This window comes from Phasianus colchicus, chromosome 1 (assembly GCF_987193195.1).
Source record: "Phasianus colchicus chromosome 1, bPhaCol1.hap1.1, whole genome shotgun sequence".
NCBI classification, from domain to species: Eukaryota; Metazoa; Chordata; class Aves; order Galliformes; family Phasianidae; genus Phasianus; species Phasianus colchicus.
In genome coordinates, this window is record NC_143436.1 from 5,289,656 (window position 1) to 5,304,254 (window position 14,599).

Here is a 14,599-nt window from a genome sequence, read left to right on the forward strand (position 1 = left end):
AAGTTGAATACACCCTTGACAAAAGACCTGGCTAGACACATCTCTTGCTTCGTGCTTAGGAGACATTTATTTCTAATTAATTAGCCTGACATTTATGTATTTTTAGCTATTTTTAGTAGAAGCTAGCTAGGCTATGAAGCAGGTCTTCAAGGGTTAATCCCTCGTCATGTTGTTTCTAGTAAGTATATGAAAGGAAAAGCTAATTAGCTCAGGAGGAAAATAAAAGTTTTCATAGTACAGGGTTAATCTGCTGACCCAAGGCACAACTTTGTGCAGCTCACCCCAGCACCAAGCCTTCCAGAGTCCTAATCTCCATGGTTCAGTTCTGTACTCCTGACTGCTTACAGCATGCAGAGCTGGATGCAGAGCTGGGTAATATCTGTTTATTCAGCAAGGGAAGGCTTGACATTTTTCAGCAGGATAACAAAAAATCAAAAGCCAAGCTCTGTCCAGAGGTATTTGTAGTGATTCAAAGGCATCTTCATTCACGACCTGATTCAGCACAGTGCTAGGTGTGTTTGTTAACAGCTCTCTGCTACTCCAGGCACCAGGGAAAGTAATTAGGAGCCATAAAAGTCATTTTAGCTTAAAGTGGAGATAATTTAATTTAATGGAAGCTACAGCTTCTAAATGAAGATTTATGACCACCATTGAAACCAGATGGTAAAGATTTTAGCAAAGATAGAAAGGCATAAACACCCACAATGTCCTTGATCAAAGACAGAAAACTGTCAGGGAATTACCATCATTTGTGTCCATGAAGGATATTTAGACTAGTGTTAGTGGCCAAGAGAGAGGAAAAAAAAATACACTTTCAAATAACCACAACTTCCTTATTTTTCCTATCACTCCATGTTCTAGGCTGGTGACAAAGGAGCCTGAGTGGACTAATTAGAACTCTTTAACTGAATCAGACATAAGCCTAAGCCATTAGACTTCAGTCGTTATAGTGGGGTTATAACATGACATCCATGCAAACTGAAACTGCCTTATACTGGTGTCTTAGTATCATAGAATCATGGAATCATTTAGTTTGGAATAGACCTTCAAGATTATTAATTCCAACCATCAACCTGACCTGCCAAGTCCTATCACTAAACCATGTCCTTTATGCCGTGTCCACACATCTCTTAAATACTTCCAGGGATGAGGAATCCAATATTTCCCTTGGCAAACTGCTTGACTACTCTCTCTGTGAAGAAATTCTTCCTAATAAGTAATCTAAACATCTCCTCGAGCAACTTTAGACCATCTTAATGTATGTGAGAAGTGACAGTTTCCACTGTCAGTAGTAGATAACAAAGTAGAAGACAAAGATGTGGGCCTTTCAGCAGAAAGAAGCCACCCAACATTTCCATATCTCATAACTGTGGAGCAAATCTTCAAGTGGAAGGGAAGTACTAACTCTACCAGGGCTTTTGCACAGATTTATAAGATGTAAGCTTGGCTTATGTCTGAAGTGTGAGTACAGACATGAGATGTATCTGTCAGACCAGAATTGAAATATTGATTACTTTCTGCTTCTTTGTCACTTAAATTCTTTGCTGAAATGCAAGAATTTATTTTGTGTTACAACAATTCCGATGACTGACTGGTAACAAGAATGATAGAAACTACATATCAAAGATTTATAAAGATTTAAAATATTTAAAGCATTTAAATATATATTGTTTTCTAACTTAATATATTAATCATTTAAGAACTAAATTATAACCTAACAACCTTACGTAGTCCAGATAGGTTTACCTATAACTTCTGTAACACTATATTTTTTGTTCCAGATTTGAGTGTTTCAGATTCCAATTAGATTAGATCTGATGGGTTGATGGGTGGATTAGGTGATCTTAGTGGTCTTTTTGAACATTAGGGATTCTATGATTCTATGATTCTAGTTTGGACTGATAATATCATGCTGAGAAAAAGACTATATTCCCCCAGACACAGTATTCCTTCCAAGCCAACTGGATCCTGGACTGGAGCTAGTTTCCAGCATTGGTAATATGGCCTTCAGTTTGATATGTTGATTTGTGTCAAGATTTGTGTCCTGGGAAAATGTCTGAGATTTGCAGTGAAAGAATCAGATTCTCAAACAGGGCAAACTGACTTTTCTTTCAGAAGAACTCACTGAGTCATACATCGTTTTTCCAAGAGTTCTGTAATGTAAAGACAGAATTGTATTCTCTCTGCTAAGATGGACACAGTGGTTTGCTGAATGCACTTTTCTGAGAATTCTCCCTAATCTGCCTCTCTTCAAAATGAACAGAATAGAATTGCCCAGCACAATCTTATCTGTTCAGTTTTGACTGACCTTTGAGCACTGACCTTTTATGCAGAGTGATGAAGAATCCACCTGGTGTGATGAAGCCTGAAACAAGCTCTCTACAACCTTACAGTCAAACAATCTATAACACATGCAAGGACTCACCTGCCTTAGTTTTGTTCCCACCATGGATGCACTGCTGTCAAGGACAAAGACAACGTTCTTTGGTAAGGGAGGTAGATCCATGGGTGCAAAGTAGTGTACAAAGTACCCATTAAGAATCTGTAAAAGAAAGATGAATTTAGGAATGAAGGGAAGATTGTGATTCAGTATTGCAGACACATCATTACTGGATGAGCACACCTGATCTTGCTTTCAATCTGTGTTTCTACATTGGCGGATGAGCTCCCTTCAGTTTCGCTCTTGATTCTTGTCCCCTGTTCATTCACTGTGGGGGGCCTACTGGAAGTCTCTGCATCTCCTTGCATGTGGACAGTGGTTTTCTTCCAAATGCAGTGAGGGTATAACATATGTACCCAGGGATCAGAATCACCACATGCATGTGGGTACCTGGCCCTATATCCAGATGCATGTAGCCTATATATTGAAAAGCAAATACAAAAAAAGAAATGAAGCATGTCCTTCCTTTTAAGTCTATCTTGTGGTTGCAAACTTACTTTATTTTGGATAGTTTTTACAAGCCTTCACTTGGAAAACATTTGCTAGGATATATGGAGTGTGCAAGGCAGTCAAGCCATTTCAGGCATAGCTAATAAGATGGAAAAGATCAGCCATGTAAGTACCTGAACATCTCCGACACTCAGCTCCCGGTTGACGTCATATCTGACTATGAAGTCTCCCAGAATGCCATTTCGGGCAATCTTGGTTTGCTCGACAACATTGGGACTGAATGTAACTTTAGCTAAGGTTTTGGTTTGTCCAATCACAGTAGAAGGAGGAGGAGAGACATCACCTGTTGAGATAAAACCATAATATTACAAGTTTTTCCTATTTTCTTACGTATGTCTAAGCACCACACACAGTGTATTACCATTAAGTTAGGTCTACTAGCACAGTTATGTACTAAGATTAAAGATTCATCTCACCAATGATAAAAGAAGAACTTAATAACCCCTATCCCAAGATTGTCATGTTATCAGGGATAGAAATGTTTATTCAGTATTCCTATGCTCTCTGCTTTTTGGAAGTCGCTGAACTCAGAGGCCAGATATTCTCTGTATGACTTCTCATCACTTCCTGTGAATAATACAAATCCAGCTTCAGACACGTAGGTGATCTTAATACCAACCAACTCAGTACATCTAGAATGCAGATCCTATACCTGAGCTCCTTCCAGACAATATATGATTCATTTGACTTGTTCAAACATTTCTTCTAGGATATGAATCATACTGCAGGTCTGTCTCAACAGATTATAGAGATCCTGAGGTGACTTGTTCAGATATTCTATAAACTTGTGAGGTGGGATTGATATGTCTGATTATAAATGTCTGTGTAATGTCTGCATCTGAACAAGTCACCTTAGATCCCTTTATGTTCAGCAAAGAGCTGAGTATAGTCCCTGTAATTTCAGTCTGACTTACTGATCCAGCAGCTAGTGCAGTCATGCAAACTGCATCCCAGAGATGTAACTCAAGCTAATATCTTAGAGCCCTCCCAGGGTCAATGGAGACAGACATGCCTTTCAGAGGGCATCTCAGAGAAAGACAATATCATTTTCTACAGTGATATGAAGATTCTTTGCTATCTCTTTGGGTGGTCCTTACTGTCTTTTTGCTATGCACAAACCTACTAAGTGTATCTTTAAGTCCTTTATCCAGTATTCCTCTCCAGGGGTTCCTATAATACTGTCATTGTAATGAGCAGTGGCACTTTTCCACCTTTTTAAAGTGCCTTGAGCAGCATTAGAAGAACACAAAATGACAGCTGTATGCAAGACTGAACATCATCCACCTCACACCCAGATCCCACAGTGATTTACAAAATCGGATACATATGATTATGTCAATTTAACTAGTGGGAAAATGGAGGCATGAAGTTGGTACACGACTCTCTTGACTTCTCACAGGTTGAAGTTTATAGAAATGACAAGAATATGGTTCTTGTGGTTTTATAGAATGGTTAGCTAAAGCTGTGTTGTTTACCCTAAAGTGTTATGTATAATCTAGACTTTTCCAGGCAAAGAAATGAAATTAAAAGTCATAAATCAATAGCACTCTAAGACTTCTTTTCCATGTTCATTTGGCTTTTGTTTTATAGCTGTCTTGTGAGTCTATCTGGGAGCATACAAGAGCAAGGAGGGGATTTCCTCTTAAGACACAAAAATAGTTGAAGGACTACAATTTGGAAACAAACTTATCAGCCAAATTCTTGACAAAAGGAAGCTGAATGGTAGATATCACTCCAACTTCAGTAAAGCCAGAAATTTTTTCTGCATCATGAGAGTAGATTTAGACTAAATATTAGAAAGAAATTCTTTAGTGTGAGAGTGGTGAGACACTGGAACAGCTGTCCAGCGAGGTTGTAGATGCCCCCTCCCTGGAAGCACTCAAGGCCAGGCTGGGTCGCGCTTTGAGCAGTCTGGTCTAGAGGGAGGTGTCCCTGCCTATAGAAGGAGGGTTGGAACTAGATGATCCCTAGATGGTCCCTTCCAACCCAAATCATTCTATGATCATATGGTTCTATGGCTTCTCTGACTAAGCCATTTCTAATTCACGCATCCTAACAGTAACTGAGTTTTCTCACCTAATGCATAAAAATCAATTCAGGACACAAGTGTCAAATCTTAAAGGAGGGTTATGTTGTGACTGCCCAGAACTTTGACATTTACTCTACAGTCTGTGTACAGTTCAGATTTCTCCAGACTGAGAAAATTCATAAATCACTAGCTCTATAGGATTTTATCTCCCTGGATTTGGTTTTACTATTATAGCTGCCCTCTCATCTAATGAACCAATGTATGTAATATGTTTCTAACACACAGTGCATCCAATTTGCTTGTGTTGGCCTTCCTGGATTTTCAGCCTGTCTTCCAGGTCCCATTTCAGTGACAGAGTGCAGGAAATGTCCAGAATTCATAAAAATGACTTAACTGTTCATTTACTTTTTCTGATTTATTTGAGGGTTTCACATTACTTCTCCTCAATAACTGAAAAGCAAGCATTGCTACTGGTTGGGTTGCCTGACCACATCAGGATTAGTGAAAAGCAATCTTACACTGAAAACAGAAGGTCTTTCCTTTTACCAGGCTGTGACCTTTAGACTTCACTTCTGTGTTTCCCTGCCATAAGTATGTTGATGGGTTGAGCATACTATGCAGTGCTCAACAGCATATTATGACAACATGAGTTACATTTCTAGCATTTCTATGTTCTTTGACCATATGAAACTAACTCTATGCTCTACATTTCCTCATCTTTTAAATGGCCATAATCGTATGTATTCAGGTTTGTAAAGCACAATGGAATCTAGATGGGATTACGTGGATCACACTGCTTTCCTCAACTACTCTCAAAACACTGTGTATGAAGGAGAGAAGTGTTATTCCCTGTAACACAGACAGGTCTTTAGGAACAGTCAGAGAGGAGTTTGCCAAGGCTGCCTTACACAGTGACAGGAATATCTGGGGAAGCATCTCCCACCATCTTGACCATAACTCTTTTCTCATCTCTGGGATATATCTATATATATGGACTGATAAAAAAAAGATTGGTTGTTTTTTGTTGGTGGTGTTGGGTTTTTTTTCCATTCTGGAATAGAATAATAGAAATCAGCTTTGGAAGACAGGCTATCTAATCCATTCCATGCTCCCAGGCCCAATCTCTTCTTACTTTTATCACGCGATCCAGAAATACTACAGACCTCCAGTAATGAAAGCTCAATACCTGCCCTTGCCAGCCCTTGCTGGAACCTCAATTTTACACTCTTAGGAAGATATTTTCAATGTCAAATTTACATTGTTATTTCTGTATCACAAACCTGTGATTTTTTTTGTCTTTTCTGTTGACAAAATAAGAATAGTATTTCTTTTCTGCTTGGAGCAGTCTTGTATGTCTTTGAATACAACTACTATGTCATCCCCCAGCTTTCTCTTTTAGACAGCACTTAGTATCTGAATCACAATTACTCTCCCCTGTTTACCGGCCAAATTCTTTTCAGATAAGTGACTGGGAGGGGTAAATCTATGAAATATCACAGAGCTCAAAGCATGGATGAGCTCCAGAGACCTACACTGATCCATGCTTGTGTTGAAGTAATTAATAGTCATCAGATAAATTTTCCACCAAATTCAGCTGTAGTAAGCTAAGCAAGTAAAAGCATTTTTTCATGTGAAAATATAGTCTCTACATGATGAAAAGTTAAACCCAGATTATTTTAGAAATTGGCAGAGTGATGAATATAACTCAAATGCAAAGTTCATCCTCTGCTAACAAGTGGTAGCTTTCAAACAACTGTGATAAGAAATAAAAACCTTCCTGAAATCTAGATCCTTCATAGAATTGTACAATGGTTAAGTTGGAAAAGTTTTCTATGATAACCTAGTCCAACTGACTTTAAAGAGAAATAGAGTCATTTTCAAAAAACATGGTGTCTCCCTACCCAAGACGATGGCTAGTTCTCAAATCACTGCTGTGGAGGAAAAGGATGAAAACAGTCAGGCCCGAGGATGCTGAGCAGTACATCATCCAGTAAATGGCTTCACTCTGAGGTCATCAGAAATGTCCAGCATCACTGACCTCAGCATCTCCTGGTTTGGGCTTTGTATGTAACAGAAGCAAACACCTGCACAAGCCAAAGGATTACCTTCCAAAGCTCACGTGTCTGTTATCTTCCTTTGGGTGTGTGAAGGAGTCACTGACAAAAGAAATATCCTGAAAAGACCTGTTATCACCTTGTCTCTGTTCCATATTCAGAGAGGATGTACACAGCGCTTTCCTAGACCAAAGCACAGCTGACGTTGCAAGAATACCTGGAAAATTTGGAATCAAGTCCAATCTTTGTATCTTGGGCAACTAAAAATGGACATAAATGAACTCTTTTGTGTCAACTGCTACAATTTCTGTGCTATGCCCTTAAATTCAAAAAAGTGTCATTCACTCTGTCACATCAAGGGGCATTTTCTGCCAGTAAGTCTTAAAGTTTTCTCTTCTATTTGTCACAGACTGTATGGACACTAGCAGGTTGGCTAGGATCGAAAGTGCATATTGTGAATGAACATTAAACAGAAAACTTTTTTTCAGCTAAGTTTCCTGCATGGGGTATTGGCTCTACTAACAGCATGTAGAAAGCACAACAAATGTAGGACAATTGGGCCACGAAATACATATCAGCCATTTCTCAACTTTGGAACATCTAAAGGGTTTTTTTTTCACATTAGTTTTACTAATGGTCTTGGATCTTTGGATATCCTATGAGCAAGAAGGCTTTGCAGGGACTAATGGCTCAGATGATTTGCTTTCTGGATCAAGCTAAAGAGATGAAAATAGATTGGAGTATGGTGGATTTCAAAGTGAAAAAACTCCTTGCCTTGAACTTACTCTCTCTGGGAGTATTCCTGTGATTCCCACTTACATTCAGGAAGCAGGAAGTTCCTATTTTCTGTTCCAACTGTGGTTGATCTTACTGGTCAGAAAAGGTCACATGCAATAAATCTCTCCTATTTGAAACTAGTTGTTCTTCTCTGAGACCTATATGAGAACCTTCTGAGATCCTCTGTCAAGTCTTTTTGATTATTATTTTTTTTTGTCTGCCTATTAGTCCTTATTTCCTCATTTTCCTTCAGATCAGAAAGGAGCTCTCCAAACCCAACTGATTTTCTTAACTTTACATATTCATCAGAGCATCAGTCACCTGAATACCAATGAAGCCTTGGTCTAAAAGAGACAAAACCCACTCCTGCCTGCTAATAGTGGACCCCAAAAGCATGTTTAGCACTTCAATGACTTCCACAGCAGTGATTTCACCTCAGAAAACATATTCCACAAACTATATATGCTCATTGCAAATAGAGTTTGTAGCACCAATTCTGAATAAGGATTAAGCAAAGGAATGTGAATTTCTGTTGCTTTATCCACTCTGTAATGTCGCATCTATTTATATACATTTTGCTGTATCGTGTGGATTTTAGAATCGTAGAGCTTGGTAGTATTGTTTTGAATCTCACAGTGCCAAGAATTATCAGTGCTAACAGATTGTCATTTAGAGAGCAAGTTACAGGATTTTTCCCTGTATCTCATTTACACAAGAATTTCCACGCTGCACTCGACCAACAGTGTGTCTGCTCTGCTTAGACTATCTCCAACACTGATCAGTGGCAGATGTTTTGCAGAGAGCCGTTTGCCACAATGCACTGTGATACTCCCTGATAGGAGGAAAAGGATTCCTGTCCTCCTGATGAGATACGGAGCACGTTCACTACAAAATGCATGAATGTACTGCAGAGAGACTAATTAGCTGTATGTGGCTTGACCTGAGGTTATTTCAAGTCACCAGGGGCATTGACTTCATAGAGTCATAGAATAATAGAATATCCCAAGTTCGAAGGGATCCACAAGGGGCATCAAGTCCAACTCCTGGCTCCACACAGGAGTACCCAAAATTCAAACCATACTTCTGAGAGCATTGTCTAAACACTTATTTCAGTGCTATTTGGATGAAATCAGTAGTACCAGACTGAGTGATCAGTTTAACTCCCTGATCACAGTCTTCACTTGACAGACACAAACAGCTTCACTGATTTCACTGGTATTATGTCAGCTAGAGTAACGGAGGTCAAGTCTCACAAGCTTCTACATCCTGCTTCCACGTCAGACTCACTCTTTTAACTTTACCATTTCTTTTTTGCCAACATGTATCAGTCACAGTATCCTGTGCTTCTTGCTGTTAGTTTACACTAAAAATTGTTAATTTACGCTTGATGTTTGGACAAGTCCAAGGATGGCTGGGATAAAAGTAGACACTTGGAAAGTGGTTTTTCCTCATGGAATTTCCCATGTTCTAAAAAGCAGGATTTCCTATCCTTGCCTTGGCATGGGTGGATGGAAAAAACAATTCACTTCAACTAAGCAGTTCCCAGTAGAAGTAGAGCCAGAGAAGAAGCTGCTCAAATACTGAGCACAAAGCCTGAAGGCCCAGTTCCAAGCTTCTAAAGACAATAGAAAACAGTCCTATTGAATTGAATCAGCCTTATAGTCAATAATCTTCAAAGTTCTTATGAGCTTATGCACAGATACCACACAGACAGTTGTCTCTAGAAATTATGGCAAATGCCATCAGCCATTGCACTGAGACTGAATTCCCACCATACAACTTCACAGAGTTGATAATCCTGAAAACTCTTTCCTGTCATAGTTGTTACACCAACTTTCTTGAAACTGGAGTTTGCCCTGCCTATGAATGAAAAAGGTCTCTAAACAGAAATTGCTGATAGCCCTCAGTGTTTGGAGACTTGCTTATCACATAAGTGCAGCCACCCCTGGGTACAATGTACCTGCCATACAGTGACTACTGCAAGTGTTCAGAAAGGAAAATTAAGAAAAAATAAAAAGTATTCTAAAAATTAGTTATAGCTGGAATTTTTCAGAGTAACTCACGCCTAATGAGTTCCTAGTGTTTATTTTCCATGTTATCTTTGTTTCTTTTATTTTCTGACAATAGTCCTGATCCTGGGCAATGAGGCTTTAATGTTGGGGTTTTGTTTAATGGCTCATTTGGAGCAGAAGATAAATGAATGAAAACCTAGTCCATGCAGTTATTCAAGAATGCCCCAGAAAACTCGCAACACTGCCAATCCAGTTCTTAAGAAATTATTAGGACCTCACAAATAACAAAATCATGGATCATAAAATCTCTTCTTACCTTCATCTTTTCCACTGCCTTTATGCTTGCTGTTTCGAAGGGGAGGCACTTCCAGTGAAATGATACCTGAGTTCTCCAGAATGTTCACCTCCACTCGTAACCTCCCCACCAGCTGCTGGGGCCGGATGCTGACCATATACTCATATTTTCCCAATCGCCTTTGCAAGAGCTCTTCATAATGCAGTAGGAAATTGGCTTGCATCTTCCGAGGAATGAAGACAGAAGCTTTGAATGTCTCATAGCCATTCTCTCTGGAATAAAAAAGGAATATGTCAAATATATACAGCATAGAGCAGGACCAGAAGAAAGACTACCTCTTGGTTTCTAAACACAAGGATTTGTAAGACCCATATTTAATTCTTTCCTTTGCCCCAATAACTCATTGCAGTACCTTAAGCAAAGTACAAATGATTTTCTCTTCCCTATTGTTAGCTGTTTATCACTACATACTCAGAAGGGAAAAACAGAACCGCAAAGACATTTCCATCTCTGGACACCTCTCTGAAAGGGCTCTTCTCTTCCAGGTGACTACAGTGTGACAGGTTCCATTTTATGTCTGGATCCTGAGAGACTGTCCTTTGTTAAAAGCTTGTGACATTTTTTTTTTTTTTACCAGACTAGTCACATTTTGAATCCCCAATGAGCTTGACATCCATAATTCTTAGTGGCAAGAAACATGATTTATAGGAAGAATGCATTATTTTGGCTGTTAAGAACCTGACACATAATTATTCTTTTTCTCTCTAGATTTTCTATGAAAGATAGAAAATAAAGATACTTACTCCCTTTTCATATCATCTATGAGTTCAGATCTCTGTCAGATTTCTCCCTTTCTACATTTCTACAGTTCATCATTTTTCTGATGTGAGAAGCAATGGTCTAGTTATGTGTTCTTGATCATGTGTTCACATTGGAGTAGCTTTACTATCACAGGCAATAAGGAGTAATGCAGGATTTTCTAAAGCAGAAAAATCCATTCAGACTTGCAACTCTCTGAGAGTTATTTAGGGGAACCTGGGCACTTGTCAAATTAGAGGGGGAAAGTAGCCTGCAGAGCTGCCAAAGTGACTTCAGATGATTTCAGGTTGTTAAAGAGATGAGACTTTCTGACAGCACGTGGCAAAAAAAGGCTACATACGGTCAAGCACTGAGAACAGGGCAAATAAACACGACTGCAAAAGGGTACCTGTGGTTCTACTACTGAGTATCTTTGCAGTCTTGAAGTTGTAACTTACTGAAATGCAGCGTGTCTTAATTTTACTGCCAGTTATTCAGGAGGTAACAAGATTTCTTTTCCTCTCAAGTATATCAGTTTGACATCCTGGACCTTCTTGGAAGTGAAAAAGTTATGTAACAGAGCCGGAAAAGGTCACGCATGTTACTTGGAGCATGGGAATGACACTAGGCAGTGAAGACAACGTCTTGTTTAGCTCCTTCCTCTTTTTACAAATCTATACATTTGTATACCAAAGCAGCCAGAAATAAATATGGGAGGAGAGTACATTACTTCTCAGAACATAGTTGAATGCATGACACTTGCCTTCCGTTCACAGGACTTGGAGGTTTCTTCATCTTTGCTTTGTCATCATTGCTGTGCTTCTTTTCTTTCCCTGTGACCTCCCCATAATAAGTCTTGTTGCCAATGCTCCTAGAGAGATCAGAGATGTCAGCATGACTGATCTACAAACAATGAGAGCTGTGTAGCTCCCTGCAGAAGGGCACATGGACTGTGCACATATGGACAGTTACTAGCACAACTGTTATTGAGTTCACTCAAATCAGTGGGATAGAAGCTGACACAGAAGTGCCCTAGGTGCTTTTACTCCAGAACTTAACTTCTCTTAAATGCTAGTTTAAAATGTAATCTTCGGAGCATAAGAATATTAGCCTGAAAGCAAAGCAATTGTCAGACTCCCAACAAGTACTGTTTTGTGTATGATCCCAGATCCACCGTCTGTGTCAATGCATGTGGCGATATTCAGAATTACTTCTCTCAAGTAGCTGCTTCCCTGACAAAAATACATCTCTCTGGGAATGAGTTACAGACCTGGATGGGCGATGGCAAAAGGCTAGTTTTCCTTCTATTCAACCCAAGAGGAAGTTTTCCTAAAAAAAGCTTGCCCCTCATCTGCTATAGTGAGGAACAAAGTTGTGGCAGTAATGTCTACCCATAGTGAGGAATCTTAGCAAGACCAAACTAAACACATTTTAAAACCAAGAGCCTAATTTATTCCTTAGTGAGTTATTTGAGTGTGAGTTGATTGCCCTTTGCTTACCCTTCTACCCAGAGAATGGCTAGCACCTCCAGCAACAGGTCAGCCTGTCGTCAGTTTCGATTGTTGTGGTGCTCAGGGACATGATTTAGCAGAGGGTTGTTAGAGTTAGAGTATTATGGCTAGGACATGGTTGGACTCAATGATCTTTAAGGTACCAAAGGATCTTTTCCAACCTGAGTGATTCTATGATTCTATGATTCTATGATTCTGTGATTTGACTCTTGTCCTCCATTGAGATTGTGAAGAATGTGGAAAAATAAGAAGCTTTTGAGGCACCACAGTCAGAGTTAGGAGACATAAATACGCTGTGCTAGTGTTGCTGAAATTTTAATTGGAAAGGTTTCTGAAGGTCAGAAGAGTTGTTCTGGTTCAAATCTGAGAAAGAGGAGAAGGAATTTATTAAAGTGCAATCAGATGGGAAATTGAAGAATGCTCTTCCACTCTTTCACACATACAGTGAGGGCTTAAATCTTAGTATCCTGTCCTCCAAGCATTTGTTCTGTGCTGTGAGACCATGGTAAGTCTTGGATGAAGTATACCATGTGTGTATTTTCCAAATGAAACTATTCTAAATGCAAAAAAAGCATTGATACAGTCCAACTGCAGGCTAGCCAGTGTTTAAAATCTCAGAGACCTGTCTGTGAGATGGAAAAAACATTGTTCACCTAGCTGTCAGAACTACTTACGTACATGGTAAAGTTGGAGATGAAAGCTGCAGCTGGGATCTGCATCTCAAACACAGCTTCTCGTGCCTCGGATCCACTGTTCACCATCGTGCAGAACACCGTGGTGAAAGCATAGCGAGAAATGATTGTGGATTTTACAGAGAATTCAGACATCCGAGGCCTGGTTTCCTGTAGATATCAAAGGTTACCCATTAACAGTGACAGTTAAGTAACTCTCCCCTTCAATTTTACACTGGGTTTAATATTTAATATTCTCAAAGAATGAACCCTTTTACAATGAGTCTTTGACTCCCCGTGAGAAACACAGCAAGCAAGGTGAGGATTGCCTCCAAAATATCAGGTGAGATGCGGAAGTTAAACTAAAGACACAGCAGTATCTTTGTTCATACACATGGTCAAAAAACCAGTCATTCTCCAATTCTCAGGAAGGATTTGGGCAGCACAAGAGCTCTGATTTTGCCAGCATCTGTGTTGTGAAATACACTGATAAAATCCATCTGTATCCTAAGTCGCACTCTTCAACTCTGACTATTCAAGACAGTGAGGATTAGCCCATTCTGGCCTGGAAGAGAAGCCCAAAATATCTCCCCATGGAGTCCAGAACTGATGTCACAAGAGCAGATGTAAGATTTCTTGAAAGACTGAGATCACTGTGCATGGAGCAGCATCTTAAAACTGACACAATCAGATCCGTAAGTTTTGTAAACAGAAAAACTGCTGTCACTGGAGTGAGTTGAGTCTTCCTCTGCTGAGAATCAATGCTGGAGGTCACAGCCAATGGATGGAAGAGATTTAATAAGAAACACTGACACAGTGACATCTCAAACAAAATATTTTAAGCCTTTTAGCCCATGTTGGATTCCTTCCAGCAGAGAAGTAGCAGAAACTTCAGAGAATGACACATGATGTAGCAATGGAAGCTGAAAGCCAATTTCTGCTGCATGGGAATGTGTCCGGGGTAGGAGTATTTCTTTAGTCTAAGATGATTTTTGACAGCAACGTCTCCATGGAACTCAACAGTTTCCATCCTAGAAGACTTCAGTGTATTTAACTATAAGTAGCCCATTAGAAAAGAATCTATCTTTAAACCATTGAAGTCTGAAACTTCAAAAGCAGAAGAGAGCTAAACAGTAAAATACGTTGCAAGTAAAGAGCAATTTTGCTAAACCAAGTACATCAAGAATTTATTCCTACTGAGTCTAGTAAAAAATCATAGCCCACTGAGACTTGTAAAAACACAAACATGTTCTTCGGCTGCACAACCAGCCTTTTTCTCCCAATAAAAACAATTTTCCCAAATGGCTTAACAAAGGGATCAATTGTTGTATGAATAGGTATGAAACATAAAATATTCTGTGGTAGCTGATGGCATCAGAATAGCAATAAATGAGCATCCAGCTAACAAAGCTGCTGGACTAGTGACTTCCAGGCAAATGAAAGGATGAGAATCCACTAGAAACAAAGACAAAACTATCAACAGTGTTGGAAATAAAGCCTCA

General features: G+C 39.4%; 1 protein-coding gene across 3 annotated transcripts in view; it reads right to left on the minus strand.

The window, feature by feature from the left end:
* The window catches only part of ITIH5 (inter-alpha-trypsin inhibitor heavy chain 5), a 67,649-nt gene that overhangs the window by 47,198 nt on the left and 5,852 nt on the right, over nt 1–14,599 (minus strand). For all 3 annotated transcript variants that reach the window (XR_016463737.1, XR_016463732.1, XM_031591456.2), the window contains exons 3-7: nt 13,105–13,268; nt 11,679–11,786; nt 10,139–10,389; nt 3,064–3,233; nt 2,426–2,542 (exon numbers count right to left, since the gene is read on the minus strand). Coding sequence is in view for 1 of the 3 variants with exons in the window: in XM_031591456.2 (XP_031447316.2) it covers nt 2,426–2,542; nt 3,064–3,233; nt 10,139–10,389; nt 11,679–11,786; nt 13,105–13,268 (810 nt within the window). In the remaining 2 variants the exon portion in view is untranslated. The remainder of the gene's footprint in view (nt 1–2,425; nt 2,543–3,063; nt 3,234–10,138; nt 10,390–11,678; nt 11,787–13,104; nt 13,269–14,599) is intronic.